At 37.2% G+C, this 26,555-nt stretch overlaps 1 protein-coding gene across 6 annotated transcripts in view; it reads left to right on the top strand.

Annotated features, from left to right (window-relative positions):
- Positions 1-26,555, top strand: part of LOC121498550 (serine/threonine-protein kinase Sgk3) — a 171,263-nt gene that overhangs the window by 141,220 nt on the left and 3,488 nt on the right. For all 6 annotated transcript variants that reach the window (XM_041768557.1, XM_041768555.1, XM_041768558.1 and 3 more), the window contains exons 8-16: positions 2,190-2,247; positions 9,567-9,650; positions 9,751-9,882; positions 14,115-14,227; positions 14,331-14,367; positions 14,938-15,024; positions 17,597-17,692; positions 19,874-20,029; positions 23,827-23,916. In XM_041768557.1, coding sequence (XP_041624491.1) covers positions 2,190-2,247; positions 9,567-9,650; positions 9,751-9,882; positions 14,115-14,227; positions 14,331-14,367; positions 14,938-15,024; positions 17,597-17,692; positions 19,874-20,029; positions 23,827-23,916 — 853 coding nt within the window. The remainder of the gene's footprint in view (positions 1-2,189; positions 2,248-9,566; positions 9,651-9,750; positions 9,883-14,114; positions 14,228-14,330; positions 14,368-14,937; positions 15,025-17,596; positions 17,693-19,873; positions 20,030-23,826; positions 23,917-26,555) is intronic.

The following is a 26,555-nucleotide window of genomic DNA, read 5'->3' as shown; positions in this document are numbered from 1 at the left end:
TGAGAGGTGCTCTGACAAAAGTATCCATGCAGACCTAACGGATATTCTCTCTGGTGCTCAGTGTTATTGGTGAAACCCTTAGTGTCAGCCAGCTCGTTCCAGAGGAGTTGTGATGGACATGCTTAGCATCTTACAGGCTGTTAAACTTGCTCTGACCAGTTCCTCCCACAGTCCCATATTTGAGCACAGGGAAGACAGTTTGAGGAGCAGCAGAAATGGCAAATATAGACTCCATCTTGAGTGTCAACTCCCGCAGTTCATTAGAAGTGAATGCCTAGACTACAAATACAAAGGATTCCAAGGCCACTTCTTGACTCAGTTTGAGGAGTGCCCTGACAGATTAGTGGTATCTGCCGTGGAGAAAAAGTATAGTGTTGCCGTCCTTATGTATAATTATTCTTTTTCAGGTTCATTGGACTCATTCTGAAGTAGTCTGTCTTTTATCCCAGGACATTATGTTTTCCTCACTCCTTTAGTCTACTTAGTGAGTAGACAGTTGAGAAGGCTCAGGGATTGGGTGCTGGGAGACTACAACATTGCAGTAAGGTAGAAAAACTGGGAATGCAATGTCACAAAATCAGTTGAAGGAAAGTGTGTCAAGGGAGGAGTAATTAACTCCATTAATGTTGCTGGTAAAGCAGATAATTGTTGAGAATTGACCACCGGATTTGACCTTTGTGAGCCATTTCAGTGGTGTGGTGGGTACAGACCCTGATAAGAAAGAGTTCAAGAGAGACCTAGAGGAGAGGACAGCAGGAATAGATAAAGAATTAAATCTCTTACTTGAGGAGTTCTGTTGCAAAGGAAAGCACAGAAATGGGGTGGTAGCTGAAAGGGAAGGTTTGATCTTGAGCATGTTTTTCTGTTGTCATACGCTAAGTTGGTCAGGCAGCACAGAAACAGAAACTTGCTTTCACTTAGAGTTCATCACTGACAGTTAACAGTGAGACCTTGGGTATTGCCTCAGTTAGCCTATTTACTATGTTTGAGGAATTTGCAAGATTTTTTGCTGTTACATTTATTTAAAAAAAATATTTAAGTGTCTCAGCATATCATTCAGGAGCAAAATAACTAGTCCAAAGAGCAGATTCTTGAAGAAGAAAAACACCTGAGCTTAGTTAAGTATTTATCTCCCTAATCTTTACCTGTTATTATTTAACCTAGACCTTGTGTTACTCTCATGTTTGAATTGACTTTATTTTGATAATGAATTAAAGTAGATTTAAAGTCTAGGGGCACCTGGGTGGCTCAGTCTAGTTGAGCATCTGCCTTCAGCTCAGGTTGTGATCTCAGAGTTCTGGGATCAAGCCCCACATCGGCTTCCAGCTCAACAGGGAGTCTTGCTTCTCCCTCTCTCTCTGCTTCTCCCTCCCTCTTGTTGCATGCTCTCGTGTGTGCACATTTGCACTCTCTCTCTCTCTCTCTCTCTCAAATAATCAATCCTTTTTAAAAAATTAAAGGAAATTTAAAATCTAAATGGAGTCGTTCTCCTCTTCCTAGTCCAACTTAGGATTCAGTCTGTGTTGAAGGAAACAGCTCTTCTGTCTGTTTAGGCTCTGCTTTCTGCTGCAATGTGCTTTTGCCTACCTAGAGCCAATGTCGTTTTTACCTGACAGGTTAATATAAATAAAAGGACAAAACTAGTGTTCCCTCTGGTTTCTCTACTGGATTTTCTGCATTACCATGTATGAGAATAAGCAGAGAGGTCTTTTATCTGTAATGTATAGTAAGTGACGTATACATGTCAGAAGAATTGCCAGACGAGGCAGTCCTTGAAATATATTACTAATTTATATAATTATTCAGTGTCCTCATTAACAACATTGGTGAGTTTATGGTTAATAAAATTGATTTAAATAGAAACTATTTTGAGTTCAAAACAATATACAGGCATAGATACATCCTTTTTCCCAAAGAGACTATTATTAAAATCCCTCTTAAGCAGAACTTAACAAGACTTAAATAAAGTTATAAAATGTCTTATCAGAAAGTAGATGTTACTACTATTCATTATTAATCTATTTTATATTCAGAATGAGTTACTACCAGTGTGGAAGCTGGAGTCATCATGCTGAAATGCCTTGTGCTCAGCATTTACTTAGTAAAGAGTAGGTGCTAAGTAATGTTTAAAAGTTGGCATCTTTCCAATTTCTAGGAAGCTAAATCTTGTCATTGTCCATTTATTTCAGTGCTAAACCAACAGACTTTGATTTCCTGAAAGTTATTGGAAAAGGCAGCTTTGGCAAGGTAAGAGTGTTTTTAATTTGCCATTCAGTAAATAAGTACCTAAGAAATGCATGCCTTATGTATTCCAGGCTTCAGGACTTGTTGGTATGCAGGGTATGGAGTTACAATGCTTTTCTCTAACTTTGAAATATGTAGGGAGATAAGGCATCTACTCCAATTTTAACATAAAATTCATTTGTTCAAGTATTTCTTGAGCCTCTCCGATGTGCCAAGCAGCATACCGGGTTCTGGTTAGAGAGTATTGAACAAAAATGATATAGTTACTGGAACACCTGGATGGCTCAGTGGTTTAGCATCTGCCTTCAGCTCAGGGCATGATCCCGGGATCTGGGATCGGGTCCTGCATTAGGCTCCATGTGGGGGGCTGCTTCTCCCTCTGCCTATGTCTCTGCTTCTCTCCCTCTCTCTTTCCCTCTTTGTCTCCCTCTCTCACTCTCTCTGTCTCTCATGAACAAATAAATCTTAAAAATAAAATTTAAAAAATGTTTAAAATGACATAGTTACTACCTTTGTGGTGCTTGTAACCTAGTAGAAATAATAGCCAATTAAAAATATGTAGTCAAGGATAGCCCGGGTGGCTCAGTGGTTTAGCGCCGCCTTCAGCACAGAGCCTGATCCTGGAGACCCGGGATTGGGTCCTGCGTCGAGCTTCCTGCAGGGAGCCTGTTTCTCCCTCTGCCTGTGTCTCTGCCTCTCTCTCTGTCTCTGTCTCTCATGAATAAATAAAAATAAAATCTTAAAAAAAAAAATAACAATGCAGTCAGGGATGCCTGGGTGGCTCAGTGGTTGAGCACCTGCCTTTGGCGCAGGGCATGATCCTGGAGTCCCAGGATTGAGTCCCACATCCGGCTCCCTGCAAGGAGCCTGCTTCTCCCTCTGCCTATGTCTCCGCCTCTCCCTCTCTTTCTCTGTGTCTTTCATGAATAAATAAATAAAATCTTTTAAAAAAATGCAGTCAGCACTTGACGGGATGAGCACTGGGTGTTATATGTTCGCAAATCCGACTCCAATAAAAAATATATAATAAAAAATATGCAGTCAATTAAATAATTAAAAGCAGTAATGGGGATTGTGATATAAATAAAGAATAGCGTGAAGTGATGGAGGACAGTAGGCAAGTGGCAGTGAAATTCCTCTTCAGATGGGTGTCCAAGGATGGCTTCTTTAAAGAGGTGCTGTTTAAGCTGAAGCTGGAAAAACAAAAATGAGCAGCTCTGAAAATAACAGTTGGGGAAAGAAAGGGATATGTGAAAACCCTGCTGTTCCTCATACAGTGAGTATCAGATGAATCCTATAATTTGATCATGTGGCCAAACCAGGGAAGGAGAATCTGCTTTAAGGCCAAAAGCATCATAGATGGAGTTACCAGAATCATCAGATAGATTTAAGTGATTTTTTGCATTACACTTCAATCTGTAGTGAAAATAAATATGCATGTGTTTAATTATAGTTTGCTGCATTCCTAGCTTTGGGTATCTCTAGTTTGTTTTCTGAGTTCCCTGGATACCAGAAACTGTGACCATACATTTAAATCCACGTGTGTTAATTCAGCACACATATATTGGCCACCCATTACATGCTGGACATTGTACTAGTACAGGAACAGAAGGTTAGAGAGGGATACTGCACTCAAAATGCTCAGTTTGTTGGGATGTTAGAGATAATCTGTCATTAAAAACAAAAAGTATTATGGGGGGGCACCTGGGTGCCTCAGTAGTTGAGCGTCTGCCTTTGATTCAGGTCATGATCCCTGGCTCCCTCCAGGGTCCTTCCTCCCCTGGAGGAAGCCTGCTTGTCCCTCTACCTATGTCTCTGCCTCTCTCTCTCTGTGGGTGTGTGTGTCTCTCATGAATAAAATCTTAAAAAAAAAAAGTATTATCTTTTGGAAATTTCATGTTTAGATCTAGAGTCTACCAGAAATTGGTTCCTGGATATACTATGAAGTTGCAGGGTGTCACAGTTCATTTTTTCCCCTCTTGATATCCAACTGATCCCACACAATTCATTGAAAAGACAGATCTTTTCCCACTGATCTATAGGGTGACCTGCATCATTTATCCATTGTCCATATATGCATGGATCTGCTTCTAGATTTTATGTTTTATATTTCTGTTTCGAGATTGTACATTTTGTTCCATTGTTCTACTGGACTGCAAAATAGCTTGATATCCAACAAAACAAGTCCTCCCTCTTTGTTCTTCAAGAGTCTTAGCCCTCTGCATATCTTTTTAAGTTTTAGAATTAGCTTGCTAATTTCCACAAAATTCAGCTGGATTTTTCTTTAAGATTTTATTTATTCATGAGACACACAGAGAGAGGCAGATACCTAGGCAGAGGGAGAAGCAGGCTCCCCACAGGGAGCTCCATACGGGACTCAATGCCAAGACCCCTTCAGCCCTGTGCCGAAGGCAGATGCTCAACCACTGAGCCACCCAGGTGTCCCTCGGCTGGATTTTGATTGGGATTGCATTGAACTGCAGATCAATTTGGAAAGAGTTGTTACTTTCATATCATTGAGTCTTCTGTGACCATGGATTGTTTTTTAAATTTAGTTCATCTTTAATTTTTCTCAGTACTGTTTTATTGTCCTATATAGAGTTTTTACACATCTTTAATTAGATTTATTCCTGTGTGTTTCATTTATGCTGTTGAAAACTGGTGATAATTATTGAAGCTAAATATATGCAATTACATGCGTGACACATTGGTTCTACTTCTACCCATATATATATCCAACAGAAATACATGCACATATGCACTAATTCATAAACAATCTAAATGTCTGTCAATTAAGGAATGGATTAAACTGTATAATGCAGTTTTTCACAGAACTAGAGGAAATAATCTTAAAACTTGTATGGAACCACAAAAGACCCTCAATAGCAAAAGCAGTCTTGAAAAAGAAAAAACTGAAGGTATCACAATCCATATGTCAAGATATACTACATAGTTGTAGTCATCAAAACAGTGTGGTAGTGGCACAAAGATGACACATAAATCAATGGAACAGAATAGAAAGCCCAGAAATAAACCCAACAATTATATGGTCAATTAATCTTCAACAAAGGAGGCAAGAATATGCAATGGGACAACGTCTCCTCAACAAATGGTGTTGGGAATACTGGACAGCTACATGCAAAAGAATGAAACTGGACCACATTCTTACACCATACAAAAAATAAATTTAAAATGGATTAAGACTTAATGGGAGACTTAAAACCTCCTAGAAGAGCATATACGCAGTAATTTCTGACATCAGCCAGAACAGCATTTTTCTAGATGTGTCTCTTGAGGTAATGGAAATAAAAACAAAAACTTTTGAATCTACATCAAAATAAAAAGTCTTTGCACAGCAAAGGAACTAATCAACAAAACAAAAATACAACCTACTAAATGGGAGAGAATTTTTGCAAATGACATATTTGATACAGGGTTAGTATCCAAAATAGATAAAGAACTTCTACAACTCAACACCAAACACCAAGTCATCCAAATAAAAAATGGGCAGAAGACATGAACAAACATTTCTCCAAAGAAGACATATACAGATGGCCAACAGACACATGAAAAGATGCTTAACATCACTCATCATCAGGGAAATAAATGCAAATCGAAACCACATTGACAGATCACCTTATAACTGTTAGAATGGCTAATGTAAGGATGTGGAGAAGAAGGAACCCTTATGCACTGATGCAGCCACTATAGAAAACAGTATGGAAGTTCCTCAAGAAATTAAAAGCAGAACTACTATATGATCCAGTAATTCTGCTATAGGGATTTACCCAAAGAATACAAAATCACTGATTGAGAAAGCTACACACACCACTATGTTTATAAGCTAATAAAAAAGAAGGATATCTTGCCATTTACAACAGAATGGGTGGATCTAGAGAGTATTATGCTAAGTGAGATAGGTTGGTCAGAGAGAGACAGATACCGTATGATTTCATTCATATGTGAATTTAAGAAACAAGACAAATGAAAAAAGGAAAAAAGACAAACCCAAGAAACAGACTCTTAGCTATGGAGAACAAACTGATGGTTACCAGAGGGGAAGTGGGTAAGGAGATGGGAGAATTAGATGAAGAGGATTAAGAGTAGTACAATTAGATGAAGAGGATTAAGAGTAGTACACTTATCGTTTAAAAAAGGGGGGGGCAGTCCCGGTGGCTTAGTGGTTTAGTGCTGCCTTCGGCCTGGGGCCTGATCCTAGAGACCCAGGATCAAGTCCCACTCCCACATCGGAGTCCATGCATGGAGCCTGCTTCTCCCTCTGCCTGTGTCTCTGCCTCTCTCTCTCTCTCTCTCTCTCTCTCTCTCTCTCTGTGTGTGTGTGTGTGTGTGTGTGTCTCATGAATTAAAAAGAAAAAAAAGTCTTTAAAAAAATTTTTTTTTAAAAAAGAGTACACTTACCATAGTGAGTATTGGATAATGTATAGAATTGTTGAATTACTATATTATACACCTGAAACTAATATAACACTGTATATTAACTATTCTGGAATTAAATTTTTTAAACTATGTAATGCATTGTTCTGCACAATAAAAATACAAAATTATGCTACGTGCTACAACATGAATGCATATTACGTTATTTAGAGTGAAAGAAGTCAGAGACTTTATATGATTCTAATTATGTTAAATTTTAAAAAAGACAAAACCTGTGTTACTACAAATTTGTGACAGGAGTAAGTAGTTTCTGAAATAGGGGAGACAGGAAGGGGTACTTCAGGCTTCTGATAATGTTGGGTTTTTTTAATTTTTAAAATATTTTTATTTAAATTTCAGTTAGCTAACATCCAGTGTAATATCAGTTTCAGGTGTACAATTTAGTGTTTCAACACTTACATATAATACCCAGTGCTCATCACAAGTGCACTTCTTAATCCCTATCACCCATTTAACCCATCCCCCTCCGCTTCCCCTATGATAACCATCACTTTGTTCTCTGTAGTTAAGAGTCTGTTTCTTGATTTGCTTCTCTCTTTTTATCCCTTATGATGTTTTGTTTTGTTTATCCCTTATGATCTTTGGTTTTGTTCCTTAAATTCCACGTATGGATAAAATTGTATGGTATTTGTCTTTCTCTAACTGACTTATTTCACTTAGCGTAATATTCTCTAGCTCCATCATGTCATTGCAAATGGCAAGAATTCATTCTTCTTTATGGCTGAGTAATATTCTATTATATATATCATGTCATCTTTATCCATTCATCTTTTGGTGGACATTTTGGCTTTTTCCATATTTGGCTGTTATAGATAATGCTGCTATAAACAGGTTGCATGTATCCCTTTGAACTCATTTTTGTGTATTCCTTGGGTAAATAAAAAAATAGACACATAGATCAATGGAACAGAATAGAAACCCAGAAATGAACCCACAACTATATGATAATATTTTATTTTTTGACCTGGATAGTGGTTACATAGTGTGCTCATTTTGCAGTAACTTACTAAACTGTTATGATTTGTGGGTGATTCTATATATGTGTTATGTTTAATAAAAATTAAAAGCCTTACAAAATGGTTAGAAACCAATAAAGTACAGTAAAACAAAAGCAGAAGACACAAAAAGGAAAAGTAAATGAAAGCAAATCCACAATGTGTTTGAAAAATAGAATAAATATATGATAGGCTAACATAAATAATGGTGATCTAAAAATTATTCTAAACTCTTCTCCATTAAGGGATCTTGGTTCCATTTTCCTTTTGCCTGTTTATTTCTTAACCATATGTCTATTCTCCAAATCTACCAGTCTATTGGAAAAATGCTTACTTTAAGAAAATTGGTACCGTCCTAATTGCCACATTTGAATTATTTACTCATCATGTACTGGAATATAAACCAACAAAAAACAGAGCTGGAAAGGTCAGGCAGGTGGGAGGTGTTGAGTAAAGGAAAAATATAAGAAGGAAAGATGTTCAATAGAGTAAAATATTGTATCAAATAAAAGAATGGAAAATGAGGAAAATGTCAAAAGTGAAGCACGGGACATTTTTACCCTACAGATGTTTTGACTCCATCTTGATTAAAAACAAACATTTTTTTAATTGATAGGTTTTCTTTTCTTTTTTTTTTTATAGGTTTTATTTTCTAGAACAATTTTGATTTACAGAAAAAAATTGAATAAAGAAGAAAGAAAGGAAGTTCACAGAATTCCAAAACCATCCTCTACTCCATATACACTGTCCCTATTGTTAATATCTTATATTAGCATGGTACATTTGTTCCAGTTAATGAGCCAACATTGATGAAAGGTCCATTGTTTATTTAGATTTCCTTTCCTTTCACCCAGTGTCCTTTTTTTTTGTTCTGGAATCTCATCCACAATACCACATCACATTTAGTTGTCATGTCTCCTTTAGCTTCTCTTAGCTGTGATGGTTTCTCAGACTTTCCTTGTTTTTGAGGACCTTGATGATTTTGAAAAGTACTAGTTAGATGTACTATTGTAAGATGTACATATTGTAAGGTGTCCCTCAATTGGAATTTGATATTTTTCTCATGATTAGATTGATATTTTAAGTTTTACAGAGGAAGAGAACATACATACAAGAGTATAAGGCCCAGAAGTATCACTAGTTGCTGTGTCAGATAATCCCAAAAAGCTTTGGAATGTATTATTTAATAGCTACACAACTTGTTGGGCATCTTGAATCTCTTAAAATTATTTGCAAAATCCTCAGTATGTCTTCTTTTTTCCTGGGGCAAGAGCCTCTAAATTTCTTCAGATCCTTGAAAGTGCATGCAGCCCAGCCCATTGTAGAAACTCAGCTATACATGGTGCTTCTTCCTCTGAATGCTTTTGAATTTAAAGTTACGAGAGAAACCTAAGTGTTAAAACAAAAATGCATTTTGATCACATAGATACCATTTCTTTCTCCTTTTTTTATGTATCAAGAAGTTGATAGCCTCAGTATTTTCTAAGGACACTCTTGAGAACTCAGGGCTGGTGTGTGTGCGGCACGGACGTGCACACACACACACACACACACACCACACTTGATCTCGAGCAGTCTAGATTTTGGGACTTAAATTTAGTAAAAATCTCAAACATCAGCATATTAAATGACGAAGGAATGGTACCTGCCTATTCAAGTGACTAACATTCTTTTTTTGTTACGGTCTTGTTAAAATACCTAAGGAGAAGTGGAACAGAAATAAATTCAGTAATTTTCAGTGTTCAAAAATAAAATATATTATCTAGGTCCATTGTAGACTTGCTTTGTACATAATTTAAGTATGAATTTATTGGCAAGTGAATAATTTCAAGCTATTGAGATTTTTAATAGTATGCACAATATTTACAACAGGTTCTTCTTGCAAAACGGAAACTGGATGGAAAATTTTATGCTGTCAAAGTGTTACAGAAAAAAGTAGTTCTGAACAGGAAAGAGGTAAAGTGAAAGAGCATTGTTTCTCCTAACTCCGTTTTCTCAATTAACAGAATTGTTTTCTGGTATATAATACAAGCTGATCCTTTACCTTTTTTTACAGCAAAAACATATTATGGCTGAACGTAATGTGCTTTTGAAAAATGTGAAACATCCATTTTTGGTTGGATTACATTATTCTTTCCAAACAACTGAAAAGCTTTATTTTGTTCTGGATTTTGTTAATGGAGGGGAGGTAAGTTTATGAGTTTTATGATCAGTTTTCTAATTGTTGATAATGTTTAGAAAAAGTAGAATAAAGTCACACTTTTTGTTTGCCTATCAGTTTTTGGAAGGATAGGCCAGCATTTACAGCTCTTAGATTCATGATGCTGGCTAATTAATAAGCACAAAGATATAGAGACTTGTAAACAAAGCTCTTAAGCAGCTTATGGTGTGTAGGTAGGGAAGATTCATAAAAAAACCTTTGTGTGCAGCTACAGACTTCACAGATAGTATAGCAAGATAATATACTGAAACGTTAGAATAAAACATGATTGGTAGTTAGATAATTATTGTCTACACAGTTGCACATAAAGATTACCTAGCCTGTCATTTTCTAAAACGTGCAAACTATAATCAGATGAGATGATCCTCTAATAAAGAGTTCAGTGGTGAAGTCAGTTTGGAAAATGTTTCATGTTCTATCCCATTGACAATTAACAATATGTTTCTTGGTGATTCACAATGTGTTTCAGCATGTTAAAGACTTTGAGTTCTATCTTAAACAAAGCCAAGATTTCTTTGAAAATATTTTCTTAGCATGCAGTTCCATTTGTTTGAACCAAATCTGTTAATAATATTCCTCAAAACTCTGAATCAGAAGCATATTAAAATACACTTTGGAAAATGCTACTCTCATCATAATAATTATAGTAATAGCTAACATGCATCAGGTATACTTACATAAACTATGTTATATAAAATATGTTATAAAATGTTATATAAAATAAAGAAACTGAGGCACAGAGAAGCTAGGTAACTTGCTCAAGGCATGTGGTTATTAGTAAGTATTAGAGCCAGGAATTGAACTCAGGCAGTGTGATTCTAGGATTTAGGCAGCAGCAGACCATCCCCTGTTCCTGTTTCTCAATCCTCACACCTTTCTAACTTGTTTGATCTATGGCCTGTGAATGTCTCCAAAAATTATTATTGTTATTTTAAGATTTTATTTATTTGTTCATGAGAGACACAGAGCGAGAGGCAGAGACACAGGCAGAGGGAGACGCAAGCTCACGCAGGGAGCCTGACGCAGGACTCGATCCCGGGACTCCAGGATCACGCCCTGGGCTGAAGGCAGGCACCAGACCGCTGAGCCACCCAGGGATCCCACCAAAAATTATTTTGATAGATAGTGTTCCATCTTTACAAAGGGATCTTTCAGCCTTCATATAGTATACTTAACTATAGAATAAAGGAATTAGAAGAAAGACTAATGTCTATTCTGCAAACAGTGAAAGATAGTAAGACATACCTAGATCATTTTGGGGAAGATCATTAATAGAATCATTATTCAACACCCTACATCTATATGACAGAAATGCCGTATGCCTCCTCAGTGTAGAAGCAAAACTTTGAAGGTTGAAGATTAAAGGTTGTCATTTTATTTTGTGTGTACATAAGTGCTAACCTGAGAATTTTTTGAGGGCCTGGCACTTTGTAATGATCTTATCGGCATTATTTCAATTAATCATTACAACTCTTTGAGATAAGCACTATTTTATAGATAAGGAAACTAAGGCTCAGAGAAGTTAAGTGACTTTCTCCATGTCACCATGCTCTAGTAAGTAAGTGTCAGGGATTTAAATCCAGAGATTTAATCTAGACCTGAGTCTAGATTTGAAATGTCCTGTAAGGCATTAACTACAGATGAGATACTGTTGGAAGCTTCCTGCTTTGTCCGTGGTTTCTTTGTCCTGTTTTAGAACCTTGCTTCTGAGCCCTTTTTATAGTGATCACTCTAAACAGAGTGACAGAAGTGGAAAGAGTAGGCTTATATTCTAAAAGATAGACTTGGCTAAGATAATGGGGAAATAAAAAGAATGAAATAGAATGTTGGGGTTGGTGGAGGAGAAATTGAATGGGGCTGTAGGCAGAAGAGCAGGTAAAAATGAGAAAGGATAGAGGGAGGTAGGGGGAGTATAATATCATTATGGGTTTCCTGTAATTGTTACTAGTATCCCCCTAATTTTCATACTTAACATTTTAACCTTGACGTGTGTTCTTAACTTTGATATAATACTGGGTGTATAAACAATACAATTCCTGAACCTCAGCTTCCTCATTAATTTTCTGCCTCAAGATACTTGAGTAGATTAAATAATACAAGCATGTAAGGTCCTCAACATAGTGCCTTTGATTTAATAAACAGTCATTGTTAGCTACCATTGGTGAATGGTCAGGTTTCATTTTGGGTAGTTTTCGTTAGTATTGGATTGGATTGATGTGATCAGATCAATAAATAGATTATTACAATAGTATAAGCTAATAAAGGCAATAGTCAGGCTAAACAGGAAGAAGTATTCCAGGAATAATTAAAAGATAAAAACAGAAGATTTTTTTCATTAGTTAGATACAGAGGCTAACAAAGCAGAGGTACAGAGGTAAAGGAGCAATCCAGATGAATCCCAGGCCAGCCTCCCACGTCCCTACTCTATCAGGATCTATTATAACTGATCTTCAGGGGCAGCCCCGGTGGTGTAGCAGTTTAGCGCCGCCTGCAGCCCAGGGCAAGATCCTGGAGTCCCGGGATCGAGTCCCACGTCAGGCTCTCTGCATGGAGCCTGCTTCTCCCTCTGCCTGTGTCTCTGCCTCTCTCTCTCTCTCTCTCTCTCTCTCTCTCTGCATCTCTATGAATAAATAAATAAAATCTTAAAAAAAATTATTTATAACTGATCTTCTCCATAATCTTTCAAAAGAGGTTAAGAAAAATTTGGGGACAGTTTTAATAAGTCAGAGAAGTTAAATGAATTGCTCACAAAAGGAGAACTAGGATTTGAATCCAGGTCTGGTCAGCTGTAAAACCTGACTCTTCTCACTGGACCTCGTTGCCTCCCATGGCTCAGAGGACTAGATAGAAAGTGATGGTGATGTCATTAAAGAATATAGCAGCAGTGGCAGTAAATCTGTAAAAGAAGACGGGGGCTCTGTTCTAGACAAGATGAATTTGTTGGCTTATGAACTATTCAAGAAAGGTCAGCAAGCAACATGTCTTTGCAAGAGAAGTTCCAAGCAGAGGTCTAGGTGGGTATGTCCACACGAAGGACTGTCAACATAGAGGTGGTGGTTAAAATCACTGGATGGATCAGTTACTTGGGCAGGATATCCAGAGAAAGAGTAACAGTGGAGAAACCGAGGACGTACACCTTGGTATCCCTGCAGCATAAGGGACCAGAAAGGAGTGTGAGATGGAACTCTCCAAGGAAGAAGGAGACCTAAGGTGAGATCACTGCTCTAGAAGCCAGGGAACTTAGAGTAAGGACCTGGGGAAAACTTTGCCCAGGCAGGTAACCTCATGAATAAAGGGCAGAATAAAGAAATAAAATACGATTTCAGAAGTGTAAGAAATGAACTGGCGTGTCCAGCTGCTGCTCAGCGCCAGCGTCTTTATCTTTTAATTATTGCTGCCCTACTGGAATTTAGGCTTAATGGCAGAGCTTCCTCTTTTTTTTTTTTCCCAGAAGAAACCAAAACTAAATTTTTACCGAAAAAAATTTTTCTCCATTTTTAAATGTTAACCAGTTAATTTAGATTTTTCTAAAAACAATATTTGGCTCAAACAGATTATATCTGTGGATTATATTTGATCTGCCAGCTACTTGTTTCCAGTCTCTGAAGTGTTTTTTTGTTTTGTTTTGTTTTGTTTTGTTTTGTTTTGTTTTGTTTTTCCAAATGAAAGCACAAAGGGACACCTGCGTGGCTCAGTGGTTAAGGGTCTGCCTTCAACTTGGGTCATGGTCCCAGGACCCACATCAGGCTCCCCACAGGGAGCCTGCTTCTCCCCCTGCCTATGTCTGCCTCTCTCTCTCTGTCTGTTCTGAATAAATAAATAAAGTCTTTAAAAAAATAAAGCACAGTCAAAAAAGGGGTTAGTGAGAGACCTTTTTGACTCCATGGCAATATCAAGATCATCAGTCTTGGTTGATAATCTTCTCCAGAGTGGTGAGGACACTGGACATTGAGATTGAGTATAGTAAATAAGAGATGAGCAAGTTAAAGTTAGCAAGAGTAAAGAAAGATGCAAGGTTGAAGAGAGAATGATTGCAAGGTTGGGGACACAGATAAGGGAGAATCATAGTTCTGTCCTTTGGTGCATTTGTATCTCATGTTCAGAATAACAAATCCTATTTTTGTATTTATGGGATATATTTGTTTCACTTTTTGTGTGACTGATCTTAATACCCTTTCTTTTTCCCTCCCATTTTATAGCTGTTTTTCCACTTACAGAGAGAACGATCCTTTCCCGAACACAGAGCTAGGTTTTATGCTGCTGAAATTGCCAGTGCATTGGGTTACTTGCACTCCATCAAAATAGTGTACAGGTACATTTTAATGTATTTAATGTATTTCTTGCAGAAGTGTCTTTTTATTACTTTATTTTAGTGAATACTCAGTTTTGCTTTTCTTTTTCTTTCAATTTAATAGAGACTTGAAACCAGAAAATATTCTTTTGGATTCAGTAGTAAGTATTATCTTTTAAAAATCTACTAATTCTTAATTTTATCATTGTTATGCTTAGGGGAAAAAATGCAGTCTCAGGAGTTCCACATTGCATCATTCCATGTACACTTAAGATTCTCCAAATGACAAAACTTAGATGGAAAACAGATTAGTGGTTTCAAGGTGACAGGGACAGTGGGAATTGGGGAGTACATGAGTATGAGTGAGTGAGTTCTTTTGTTCCTTTGGGGCGTTGGACAGTACTCTGTCTTGATTGTGGTGGTAGTTACACAGATCTACACATCTCTATTGCATAGAACCACACATACACACACACACACACACAAATGCATACGTGTAAGAAAAATAGTGAAAACAATAAAATTGGCACTCTGGTTAACTACTTTAGAGTAGAGTAACTGTAGAGTTATATAAGATACTGGCATTGGGAGAAGCTGCATGAGGGGTACACGAAACTCTGTGTAACATTTTTGCAATTTCCTGTGGGTCTATAATTCATAGTCAAATGGTTTTAAAAATTGTCAGTTTATGCCCATGCATTGTTTTATCTTATTGACCCTGTATTTGTCAGGGACATGTTGTCTTAACAGATTTTGGGCTTTGTAAAGAAGGAATTGCTATTTCTGACACAACAACAACATTTTGTGGGACACCAGAGGTAAGAAAATGTCTCATTTGTTGTTTATAAAATAATCATAAGTAAAATGCAAAAATGAGTCACAAATTGCATATACAGTACTTGAAATCAGAAAAGTAGAATAAAATCCTCATTTCAGGAAGCTTTTAGCCACTTGGATATATCTGATAATCATCCCTTCAGAACATTTAAAGTTTTTTGATCGTATTTTTTTTTTTTTTAAATTTTACGATAGTCACAGAGAGAGAGAGAGAGAGGCAGAGACACAGGCAGAGGGAGAAGCAGGCTCCATGCACCGGGAGCCCGATATGGGATTCGATCCTGGGTCTCGAGGATCGCGCCCTGGGCCAAAGGCAGGCGCCAAATCGCTGCGCCACCCAGGGATCCCTGATAGTATTTTTAATTGTGATTGTGAACTACCACAGAGAACCCATCAAAGATATAAATTATTGCTTATTTGTTAAAGATTTTATTTAAATTCGAGTTAGTTAACACATAATGTATTATTAGTTTCAGGGGTAGAAGTAAGTGATTATCAGTTGCATATAACACCCAGTGCTCATTATATCAGGTGCCCTCCCTAATGCCCATCACCCAGTTAACCCATCCCCCCCATATAATTACCTGTTTGTTTGGATTTTTTTTTAAGATTTTATTTATTTATTCGTGAGAGACACAGATTGAGAGAGAGAGAGAGGCAGAGACACAGGCAGAGGGAGAAGCAGGCTCCATGCAGGGAGCCCAGATGTGGGACTCAGTCCCGGGTCTCCAGATCACGCCCTGGGCTGAAGGCGGCACTAAACTGCTGAGCCACCCAGGCTGCCCTACTTACCTGTTTTTAATGTTAAAAGTATACCTTATACTTCTTAAAGCATTTGGTTATATTTCTTATCCTTTAAAAAAAATTAAAAAATCAGCAGTGAAAAATGTCCTAAAATTGTGGTAATGTTTATACCACCACTCTTTAAATATCCCAAAGCCATTGAATTACTCACTTTAAAATGAGTAAATTGGGATGCCTGGGTGGCTCAGCCCAGGGCATGATCCCAGGTCCAGGGATGAGTCCCACATCGAGCTCCCTGCAGGGAGCATGCTTCTCTATTTGCTTATGTCTCTCCCTCTCTCTCTCATGAATAAATAAATCTTTAAAAAATAAATAAAATGAGTAAATTGCATAGTATATGAATCTCTAAAGCTTTTTTTTAATAAGCTAAAGCAAATATGGCAAAATATTGACATTGCCTGTATTTACTGGTGGCTATATTGGTTTCTATTTTCTCTTTTTCTATACGATGAAAATATTTTATAATAAAATTAAGTATTTATTTGACAGAAGGAAGTGAAGCAGTGGGTGGGTGAAAGAAAATCACAAGTCAGAATTAATCAGAACATCCCATTCTCTAATCATGTTAGCTAGCAGAAAATGTATCCTTCTATTTGAGACAGTAATCATTATTTCTTAAAAGTTATCTTAAAGCCTTATTATTCTCACTATACACATACACACATTTAGTTTATTTTAAACTATGCTAGTTTTAATGTATTTATAATGATCTTAGATGCCAGGTAGTATTAAATCTTTACTGTAGAGTAATTGCAGATATCATGTTGAAATGTGTGATAAAGTGCCTCATATGAGACTTAATCAAGATCAGAAAAGTTAAAAAAATTAAAAGTAAAAATTCTTTGAAATGTTTTATTTTCTTCCTTTTCCTAATATGTATATTTGTGACCATTCTATTTTGGTTTGTGCATAAAGAAACATTTTTTTGTGAACATATTTTGTAGTTAACCAAATCTTTAAGTCCTATAGTTTTTAGAGGGGAAACACAAGTTTTTTGGGTCCTCTAAATTTAAAGGCAATCAGAAATTACTAAACCCTTTTAATATGTTTTGCCATTTCTTTGGATCACATTTTTTTAAAAAGCTTAAGAAATTATTTTCTTATTTCATTTGGTAAGAGAAAATACATACTTTGGAATCCCGAATTCAGATTCACTGTTTTACGTGTGTGAAATTATGATGATGTTTAAATGTGTTACAAATAAAATGTGCATAGCCATCTAATAACTTACACGACTTTTCTTTTTTTTTTTTTGACTTTTCTAAATAATATGTTAGAGAATAATTCTCTAACACAAAATTCACATTCTTTTGTCTTTAACTGAAGGAAAAAATAGATTATAATTGCCACATTAAAAATTCTTTCTTCAAGAGAAACAATTATGGGTAATGACTAGAGGAATTTCTAAAATAAATTAATCTTGTGAAAGACTCTCTCCACCCCCCATCCCAGTACTCAGTTTACATAGTATTACAGATTTCTGCATTTGTTGTCTTCTTCCATTTGTCTAAATTGCATCACAGTTTGTGCTTGAATTTGTGTAGTTTGAAAAATGTGCCACATGATTCTGAAGAGTACTACTGTCTGAGAACCGCTGGTATAGAATAACAATACCCAACCAATTTAAAATCTAGATAATATGTTTTTAGCATCATAGTAACATCTTAAATTTGTTAAATTTCTTAATTATTTCTAAATTGTATCATGAGTTGTTTGTTGAGTTGCTCAAATATTTAATGTTTTCTATAGTACCTTGCTCCTGAAGTAATCAGAAAACAGCCCTATGACAATACTGTAGATTGGTGGTGCCTTGGTGCTGTTCTCTATGAAATGCTGTATGGATTGGTATGTATTTCTGCTTTTTCATTATTCTAGTATGTTTTCATTGCTTTGAGTTTTCTCTTTTTTTAATAATCCCAAGGACTCTAGTGACCTGGTTAAGTGAATTCAAAATCCCTTAGGGATATGCACAAAAGAAAAAACTTCTCCTTTGTTACTGCTCTCTTAATGTAATTATTTCTCTCTAATACTAATCACTACTTACACTAATCAGGTATTCTCATCCCGCTTGCATTTTTTAGAAATAGACACTAGCTGTAATAATATTATTCACTTCCATACAGTTTACCCCAATCATCATTCTTAGGCATTCTGCCCAATTTCAAAAAGATGGAAAGAAAAAGATTTTGTATTTATTAGATCCTATCTTTTGGGTTTTGCCTTGTATTTTATTTTTATAGGATTAATAAACTGTTCCTCCACTTTTTCCCCCATTGGGAACCTTCCATTCCCTTTACTGTAAACACATCTGGAAGATTTTTTTGCAAAAAAGGTATATTCGGGACACCTGGGTGGGTCAGCGGTTAAGGGTCTGCCTTTGGCCCAGGGCATGATCCTGGAGTCCCGGGATCAAGTCCCATGTCCGGTTCCCTGGATGGAGCCTGCTTCTCTCTCTGCCTATGTTTCTGCCTCTCTCTCTGTGTGTCTCTCATGAATAAATAAATAAAATCTTTTTTTTAAAAAAAAAGGAATGTTCACTATGAAATAATTTACCCCAGCTTTTATTAATTGAAGACGCATAAAGCTAACCAGTGCTTCTGATTAATGTGTAAAGTTGTTTTACTACATTAATATTCCAGTCAGGGGTGCCTGACTGGCTCATTTGGTGGCATGCAACTCTTGATCTCAGGGTCTTAAGTTCGAGCCTCACATTAGGGGTAGAGATTACTAAAAAAATACATCATTCCACCCAAAAGCAAACAATTTTGGCACTTCTGTTAGTTTACATATTCTTATAGGGACAATACATTTTTTTCTCTGTACTTTTTTGAGATATTTAATTTCTAGAGTCCTTTTTGGATTCCATAAGTGTCCAGCAGCCTCATGGTGGGGACCATGAACTCATCATCCATGCTGCTGCCCACACTCATCTAAATACCAGCATCAGCTGAGACCTGAGCTGGGGTTTGCGTTTCTTGTTTGGCTTTTTGCTTTGTGTGGGTTTTTTTTTTTCCCTCTGAAAACAGGAGCTCTTGGTGAAATCCAACACATGAGGTACATGTTAAAGCATTTATCTTATGTTGCTAATTTTGCATGATAGATTCCTATGACAATCAACATTGTCTCTTCTTTGCCCTTGCTTATTAAAAGATTTCTTTTTCCGGTTATGCTAGTGACTTGGAATACCTGATATACCTTACTTTTTTTAAGTGCTGGGTATTTACTATCCTGATATTTCTGAGTCCTTTAAATTTCTTTAGAGGACTATGAAAGTGGAAAATAATGTCATTGCATATAAAGTGCAGTTAATTTAAAAGGGAACATTTGAAACATATACTTCACTAAGGACACTTATATTAACTATTTAAAAATAAAGTTTGATTTTAAAAAGTGAAAACGTTTTTTCTTTCCTATAAAAAAGAAAATGACAAGCTATATAACTTGCCTTAACTTTAAAAATTATTTTTAGTTTAAAAGTTAACTCGATGATTAACTGACTAATCCTCATGTTGTACAAGTCTTTAGGCTGTAACAATAGAATTGTAATTCAGCAGGGTGCACCCTTAATGCTGCCATTACCACAAGTACTTAGTAAGGAGTGCAATCTTCAGGTCTCCCATCTCTACTGGAAATCTCTTTTAATTCACTTATTCCCAGGTCTCAAGAAATTATTTAATGTTTGATCTGTGTTGAATCTGTGTGCAGTAATTCTTTCATTATACTTTTGATGAGGTTGGTGGTTTTTTCTAAAACATACTATTACAAGTTTTACACAGTTTACACCTACCTGTCTGCAGGGTGTTCTTTAACATTCAGTGAACACATATTGGGTGCTACATGGTGCTGGGTTTTAAAACCTCTTCACATTGGAGACCACACACTGCAGATCTACAGAGGCCTCTGCATTTCTAGAACTGTCCAGACCCCAACTGATCTCTGTAGATCAAGGCCAAATCCAACTCTTTTAACCACATTTTGGCATACTTCAATTAACATTAACTTTATTTTCCTTTTTCCCCCCACCAGCCTCCCTTTTATTGCCGAGATGTTGCTGAAATGTATGACAATATTCTTCACAAGCCTCTGAGTTTGAGGCCAGGAGTGAGCCTCACAGCCTGGTCCATTCTGGAAGAACTCCTAGAAAAGGATAGGCAAAATCGACTTGGTGCCAAAGAAGACTTTGTATGTACATCCTTCCCAGTACTCACTTTATTTCAGCTTATTTTAGATTGGAAGACAAATTCTTATTTTATGTGGCATTTACTGGGATGAATACAGCTCTTAAATACCACCATGGAAAAGAAGCATGCTTGTCCCAGCGGTTCTCACCAGTATTTTTATAGGGTTTGAAGCACTTACAAAGGCAGTTTTTCATTTGATCTTCTTAACAGTTTGAGCCTCTCCTCACTCTTCCATCCTGCTCTCACACCCCATTATTTATTTGATTTTTTGTTTCTAAGAATTTTCCCTCCCTTCTTTTTAAAGAATGTGTGGCATGCATTTTTTGATTGCCTAAACTTTGAAGTCATTGTACTTAAGAATTTATTAAGTGCCTCCTGTCTGCATGAGGTAATGCCTTTTGCCTTGAACTAATATTTAATAACTTTCTTCTTCTGAGAATTTGGTGATATCTCCCTGAGGTAATTCTAAAATCTACAGATTTGGTTTTTTAAAAAATCAAGGTAACTAGAGGCTCCTGGCTGGCTAAGCCAATGGAGCATGTGACTTTTGATCTTGGGGTTGTGGGTTTGAGCCCCAGTTAGATGTAGCTATTCCTTAAAAATTAAAAATATTTATTTTTTTAAATTTATTTATTCATGAGAGACACAGAGAGAGGCAGAGACACAGGCAGAGGGAGAAGCAGGCTCCATGCGGGGAGCGTGATGGGGGACTCGATCCCAGAACTCCAGGATCCTGCCCTGAGCAGAAAGCAGATGGGCTCAACCTGCTGAGCCACCCAGGTGTCCCTAAAAAATCTTTTTTAAAAAATTGGGATAATTAAATTGCTTGTATAGCTACAGATGTTATGTTCACGTGTCAGTAAATTCATGCACTATTGAGGAACATGAACTTTTACATTTCTCACATATTCTTGGGAACTGTTTATTGGTTGTGAATTTGAACTGTGAATAGCAAACTTGTCCGCTACTGCTCTTTCCCTCCACACTCTACACTCCACAGTTCAGTAGATCACTCTGCAACAGTTTTCCATCCAGCTTGGATTCATTCCATAGTCCATTGTTCCACTTGGTCTTGTTAATACTTCACACCTTCTTGCCCCTTGGTCCTTTTATGGAGCTCACTGGCAGACATCACAGCCCTGGGTGAGTCCAGTTGTCATCTTCTGGGCTGCTAAACAGGGAAAATAGAATCAGCAGAGCAGAACTACTTCAGCCTCGCTGTCAGATTTGTAGACCTACATACACCTGCTCACTATTGTTTCCTTCTATCTAGTATAGTGGAAAAGGCCAGTTTCTACCTCTGCACTGGATCCTGACTCCTTGCAGAAACCCTGTGTGTGCTTTTTTTCAAAGCACATAACTGTTCTCTTTTGTTAGGGGTCCTTCCAATTAATTATTAAACATTATCAAGTCTCTTGCTTCTTAAACCAAAACCCCTCAACTATGCTTTCCTGCCAAGTAATACTTTTTCCTTTCACAGCCAAACTTGTTAAAAGTTTCTGTATTCATTTCTTTCTCATTTTACCAAAAATAGCTACTTAGAATTGCTGAATTCCTCTGTTCCTTGGCTTGCCTTCTCAGCAGCATCTAAACTTCTAACACTCTTTTCCACAGGCTTCTGCAAGAGCTGACAGTCATCTTGTGCTTTCCTTTCTGTATTTCTGGGCCCTCTTCCATAATGTCTTGTATAAAGCTCCTTTCTTCAACCTGATGGTTGAGTGTCCTGGTTCCTTGTGGTTGTCCGAAACCTTTCCTTCTTCTGTGCTCTCTTCCTAGACAGTCTTATTTGGCCCAATGGCTTTGGTTATCTGTGTGTCTATATCTGACACATTTATAACTCCAGTCCAGACCTCTCTTCTGAACTTGAGACTCAGAGGATATCTGCTTATTCAACACGACCCTTCAGATTTCTGGAGAGAACCTCAAACATAGCATGTGCAGAATTGGACTCTTCCCACTTTCCTTTTGTGTGCCTCAGGTTACAAATCCGAGTCATTCTTTGACTCCTCTTTCTACCTTACTTCCATATTCACCACCAGCCAGATCCTTTTGTATTTGCCTCCTAAATCTTCCCATATCCACACACTTATCTGCTTCCTCTGCGACTACTTTTTTCCAATTTTTTTTAAGATTTTATTTTTAAGGGATCCCTGGGTGGCTCAGCGGTTTAGCACCTGCCTTTGGCCCGGGGTGTGATCTTGGAGACCCGGGATCAAGTCCCACATCAGGCTTCCTGCATGGAGCCTGCTTCTCCCTCTGCCTGTGTCTCTGCCTGCCCCCCCTCCCCCCCCCGCCCCCGTGTGTCTCTCATGAATAAATAAATAAAATCTTTAAAAAAAAAAAAAGATTTTATTTTTAGGTGATCTCTGCATCCAGTGTGGGACCCAAACCCACAACCCGGAGATCCAGAGTCTCATGCTCCACTCACTGAGCCAGACAGGAACCTCTACCATTTTCAACTTGTGTTTGGCCACAGCAATAACTTCTCTTCCTTAATCTGCTCATGGCTTATTTCAGTCCATTTCCTTATTACTATTAGAGTGGTCTTAAAAAACAAACCAAAGATCCCCCATATTTGTAACATTCCTAAGCTCCCTGATGGCTTCTCAGAATCCTAGAATAAAACCCTAAGTTTTTAACGTAGACCCAATATGATATGGCCTGTTTACCTCTTAGCTTCCCCTTGTGTGACTGTCCCACTCCTTCCCTGTACTTCAGCAGTATTTGACTCTCATTTTCTTGATCAAACTAATCTCTTTGTCACCTAAGGTCCTTCATATTCTCCCTGGAATATTCTCTAATTTTTGATCAAATGTTATTTCACCTCCAGAAACTCTTTTTAAACCCACCAAACTAGTTTGGATTCTACTTTATACACTCTTGTGTGTCACCTTGTATGGAAAATAACTGGAATCAATACTGTGCCAGCTTTTGATAATACTAATCCAGAGTGAAATTTTTTTTTATTTTTTGGTACAATAGCTCATCACCTTGATTTTACCTCTGCCCCACTGTGTAAAAAACTTACCTTACTTCTTTTTTACCTCTCCCATTCAGATAACAATTACAATTCTTTGTTTCTATATCGTGCCTTGTTCTTTTCTTTATTTGAGAGAGAGAGAGCATGGAGAGGAGGGGCAGAGAGAGCAGGAGATAGAGTCGGTTTTTTTTGTTTGTTTGTTTTGTTTTTTATTCACGAAAGACAGAGACATAGGCAGAGAGAGAAGCATGCTCCATGCGGGAAGCCTGGCGGAACTTGATCCCAGGACCCCGGGATCACACCCTGGGCCGAAGGCCGACACTCAACCACTGAGTCACCCAGGTGTCCCAGGAGAGAGAGTTTTAAGCAAACTCCATGCTGTGTGCAGAGCCCAATGCAGGACTCAATCCCATGACCCTGAGATCACAACCTGAGCTGAAACCAAGAGTTGGACGCTTAACTGACTGCCACCCAGGCTCCTCATGCCTTAATTCTTTTCATAGGTCTTTTATTTATGTTTTTTTCCACTAGTCCTTAAAATAGTGTGTGAAGATTCTAGGACAGAAATGTTAACTCTGTTTTACCTATGAAGAATTATGACTGTGAAGAGGATATAACTTGAGTTGGTCATTCTGTCTAACCGTCTTTTATGTCTGCTCTGGTAGTCTCACCACTATGCCATCTTGCTTCATGAATACCAGAAACATGTACCTAAAAAGAATTGAGGGACAGAGGGTAATGATTTGGCTTCATTAATTCTTCAGTGAGCACTGAATTTTATTTTTCAACATTAATAAAATATTTTTTTAACATTCTAGCTTGAAATTCAGAATCATCCTTTTTTTGAATCACTCAGCTGGACTGATCTTGTACAAAAGAGGATTCCACCACCATTTAATCCTAATGTGGTAAGTATATATCCAAATCTTGTTTTCTAAAGTAGTGAAATGTAGAACTTTAACTCATAATTTTAGCAACAGATCTCAAAACCTGATGTGAATGAAACAGAATCAGTACCTAAGGTTTTTTTTTTTTATGATAGTCACACAGAGAGAGAGAGAGAGGCAGAGACACAGGCAGAGGGAGAAGCAGGCTCCATGCACCAGGAGACCGAACGTGGGATTCGATCCCAGGTCTCCAGGATCGTGCCCTAGGCCAAAGGCAGGCGCCAAACCGCTGCGCCGCCCAGGGATCCCAGTACCTAAGTATTTGTAAAATATGTGTCTCAGGGTTGTCTCATACACTGATAACTTTAAGATGACCAGTAAAATTGTAGTTATAGCGGTAGAAGCATAGTAATTATGAAGTGTGTTTCTTTGAATCATCCCATGGTTAAGAAAGGGATGAGCTCATTAGATTAAAAAATATGCAAATTAAAGTAACTTTTAAGTGTCTCATGCCTATAAATCAACAGTTTAACATTAATGCACATTTTTTTCTAGTTTTATTTTAAAGATTTTATTTACTTATTCATGAGAGACAGAGAGAGGCAGAGACACAGGCAGAGGCAGGCACCCTGTGGTGAGCTCCATGTGAGACTCGATCCCAGAACCTCAGGATCGCGACTTGAGCCAAAGGCAGATGCCCAACCACTGAGTCACCCAGGTGCCCCTTTTTTCTAGATTGATATATAGCCAGACACAAGCAAACATTATTAATGGTAATGTAAATTGTTAGATCCCTTTTGGGAAAATAAAATGTTCACGTTAGTGTAACTTGTTAAATCAACTGATGGGAACATTTTATGTAAAGATAATTTTTTTTTTAAAGAGGAAAGCTTCATGAAAGATCTGTTCACAATATTAACAATGTTGAAAATTTGGGGAAAATGGGCATCTGGGTGGCTCAGTGGTTGAGTCTGTCTTTGGCTGGGGTTGTGATCCCAGGGTCCCAGGATTGAGTCCCACATCGGGCTCCCTGTATGGAGCCTGCTTCTCCCTCTGCCTGTGTCTCTGCTTCTCTCTCTGTCCCTCTCATGAATGAGTAAATAAAATCTTTTTTTTTAAAGAAAATTTGGGGGGATCCCTGGGTGGCTCAGCGGTTTAGCGCCTGCCTTTGGCCCAGGGCGCGATCCTGGAGTCCCGGGATCGAGTCCTGTGTCGGGCTCCCGGCATGGAGCCTGCTTCTGCCTCTTCATGTGTCTCTGCCTCTCTCTCTCTATGTCTATCATAAATAAATAAATCTTTAAAAAAAAAAAAAAAAGAAAAAGAAAATTTGGGGAAATAAATTCAGAAAAAGCCAGTAATGATGTTAGTATTTATATATATATATATATATGCATATATACTTTTATGCGTTACAATGTAATTTATTCCTCATGCTACCAAGTTACTACCATTACTATCTTTATTATACATGTTTTATAAATGGAGAAATGGAAGGTCAGAAATGTCCCAGAGCTGGATTAAAAAGTACCAGAGCAAGGATTCAAATCTGTTCCGCATTCCAAAATCACTATTCTTTCTATGCTTTTTTATGTTTGTTTGTCATTTCTTGTTAAGTGAATGGCAATAATAATAAATATAACAGGGAGTAGGCACTTAGAAAATCTTTATAATGTTTAAATAAAAACATGATAATCCTTAGAATATCAAATAAAAACATGGCAATTTTTGTGTTATACTATTATAGCAGTAAAATAATGGATAAGGACTAGAGAGATTATAATATAAACCAAGATTGAAAAAAAATAATATAAACCAAGATTGATTTGGGGTTGCAGGATCATAGGTGAATTTTTTTTTCTTTTATTTAAAGTTTTTGGTGTTATGGAATTCATGCCATACATTTTCAGTAAATTAGTGCAGAATAAGGAAATCACTTCAGGAAAATATTTAGTCTACTCAGATTCTTTTTATCTCGAATGTCTTCCTGAGTTTAGTTATCCCCAAATAAATATGTCATCAGGCACATTAAAGAGAGGTACTCCTAAGCAGTACTGGAAATGGAAATAATGTTGACTTCAGAGTCAGATACCTCCATTTGGATCCCCGATCTTTTAAGAATAATTAATTTTTTTTAAGATTTAATTTATTTATTCATGAGAGAGAGGGAGAGAGGCAGAGACACAGGCAGAGGGAGAAGCAGACCGCATGCAGGGAGCCTGACGTGGGACTTGATCTGGGACCCCAGGATCACACCCTGGGCCGAAGGCAGGTGCCAAACTGCTGAGCCACCCGGGGATTCCCAGAATAATTAATTTTTTAAAGCAAGATCTACAACCAAGAAGCCACAGGAGAAGAATAGGTAAATTTGGCCACATTAAATTTAGAAATGTCTATGTGGTAAGAAAGAAAAAAAAAAAGAACACTGCAAATTAACTGAGGAAGATTTCTTTAACACATAAAGCATTCTTATAAGTCAATGAGAAAAAAAAAAGACCAATGACTGCTAAAAACATGGACAAAAGACACAAAATATTCAGTTACAGAAAAGTAAATTACAGATAGCTTTTAAATATATGAAAAGATGTTCAAACTCACTGATAGACTAACATGTTACCATTTTTCACTTAAGAGATTAACAAAAATCAGAAAGCTTTAGAGTA

Source organism: Vulpes lagopus, chromosome 9 (assembly GCF_018345385.1).
Source record: "Vulpes lagopus strain Blue_001 chromosome 9, ASM1834538v1, whole genome shotgun sequence".
In the NCBI taxonomy this organism is placed as follows: Eukaryota; Metazoa; Chordata; class Mammalia; order Carnivora; family Canidae; genus Vulpes; species Vulpes lagopus.
The sequence above is the reverse complement of the archived record's forward strand: the minus strand, read 5'-3'. Positions and strand labels throughout refer to the sequence as shown.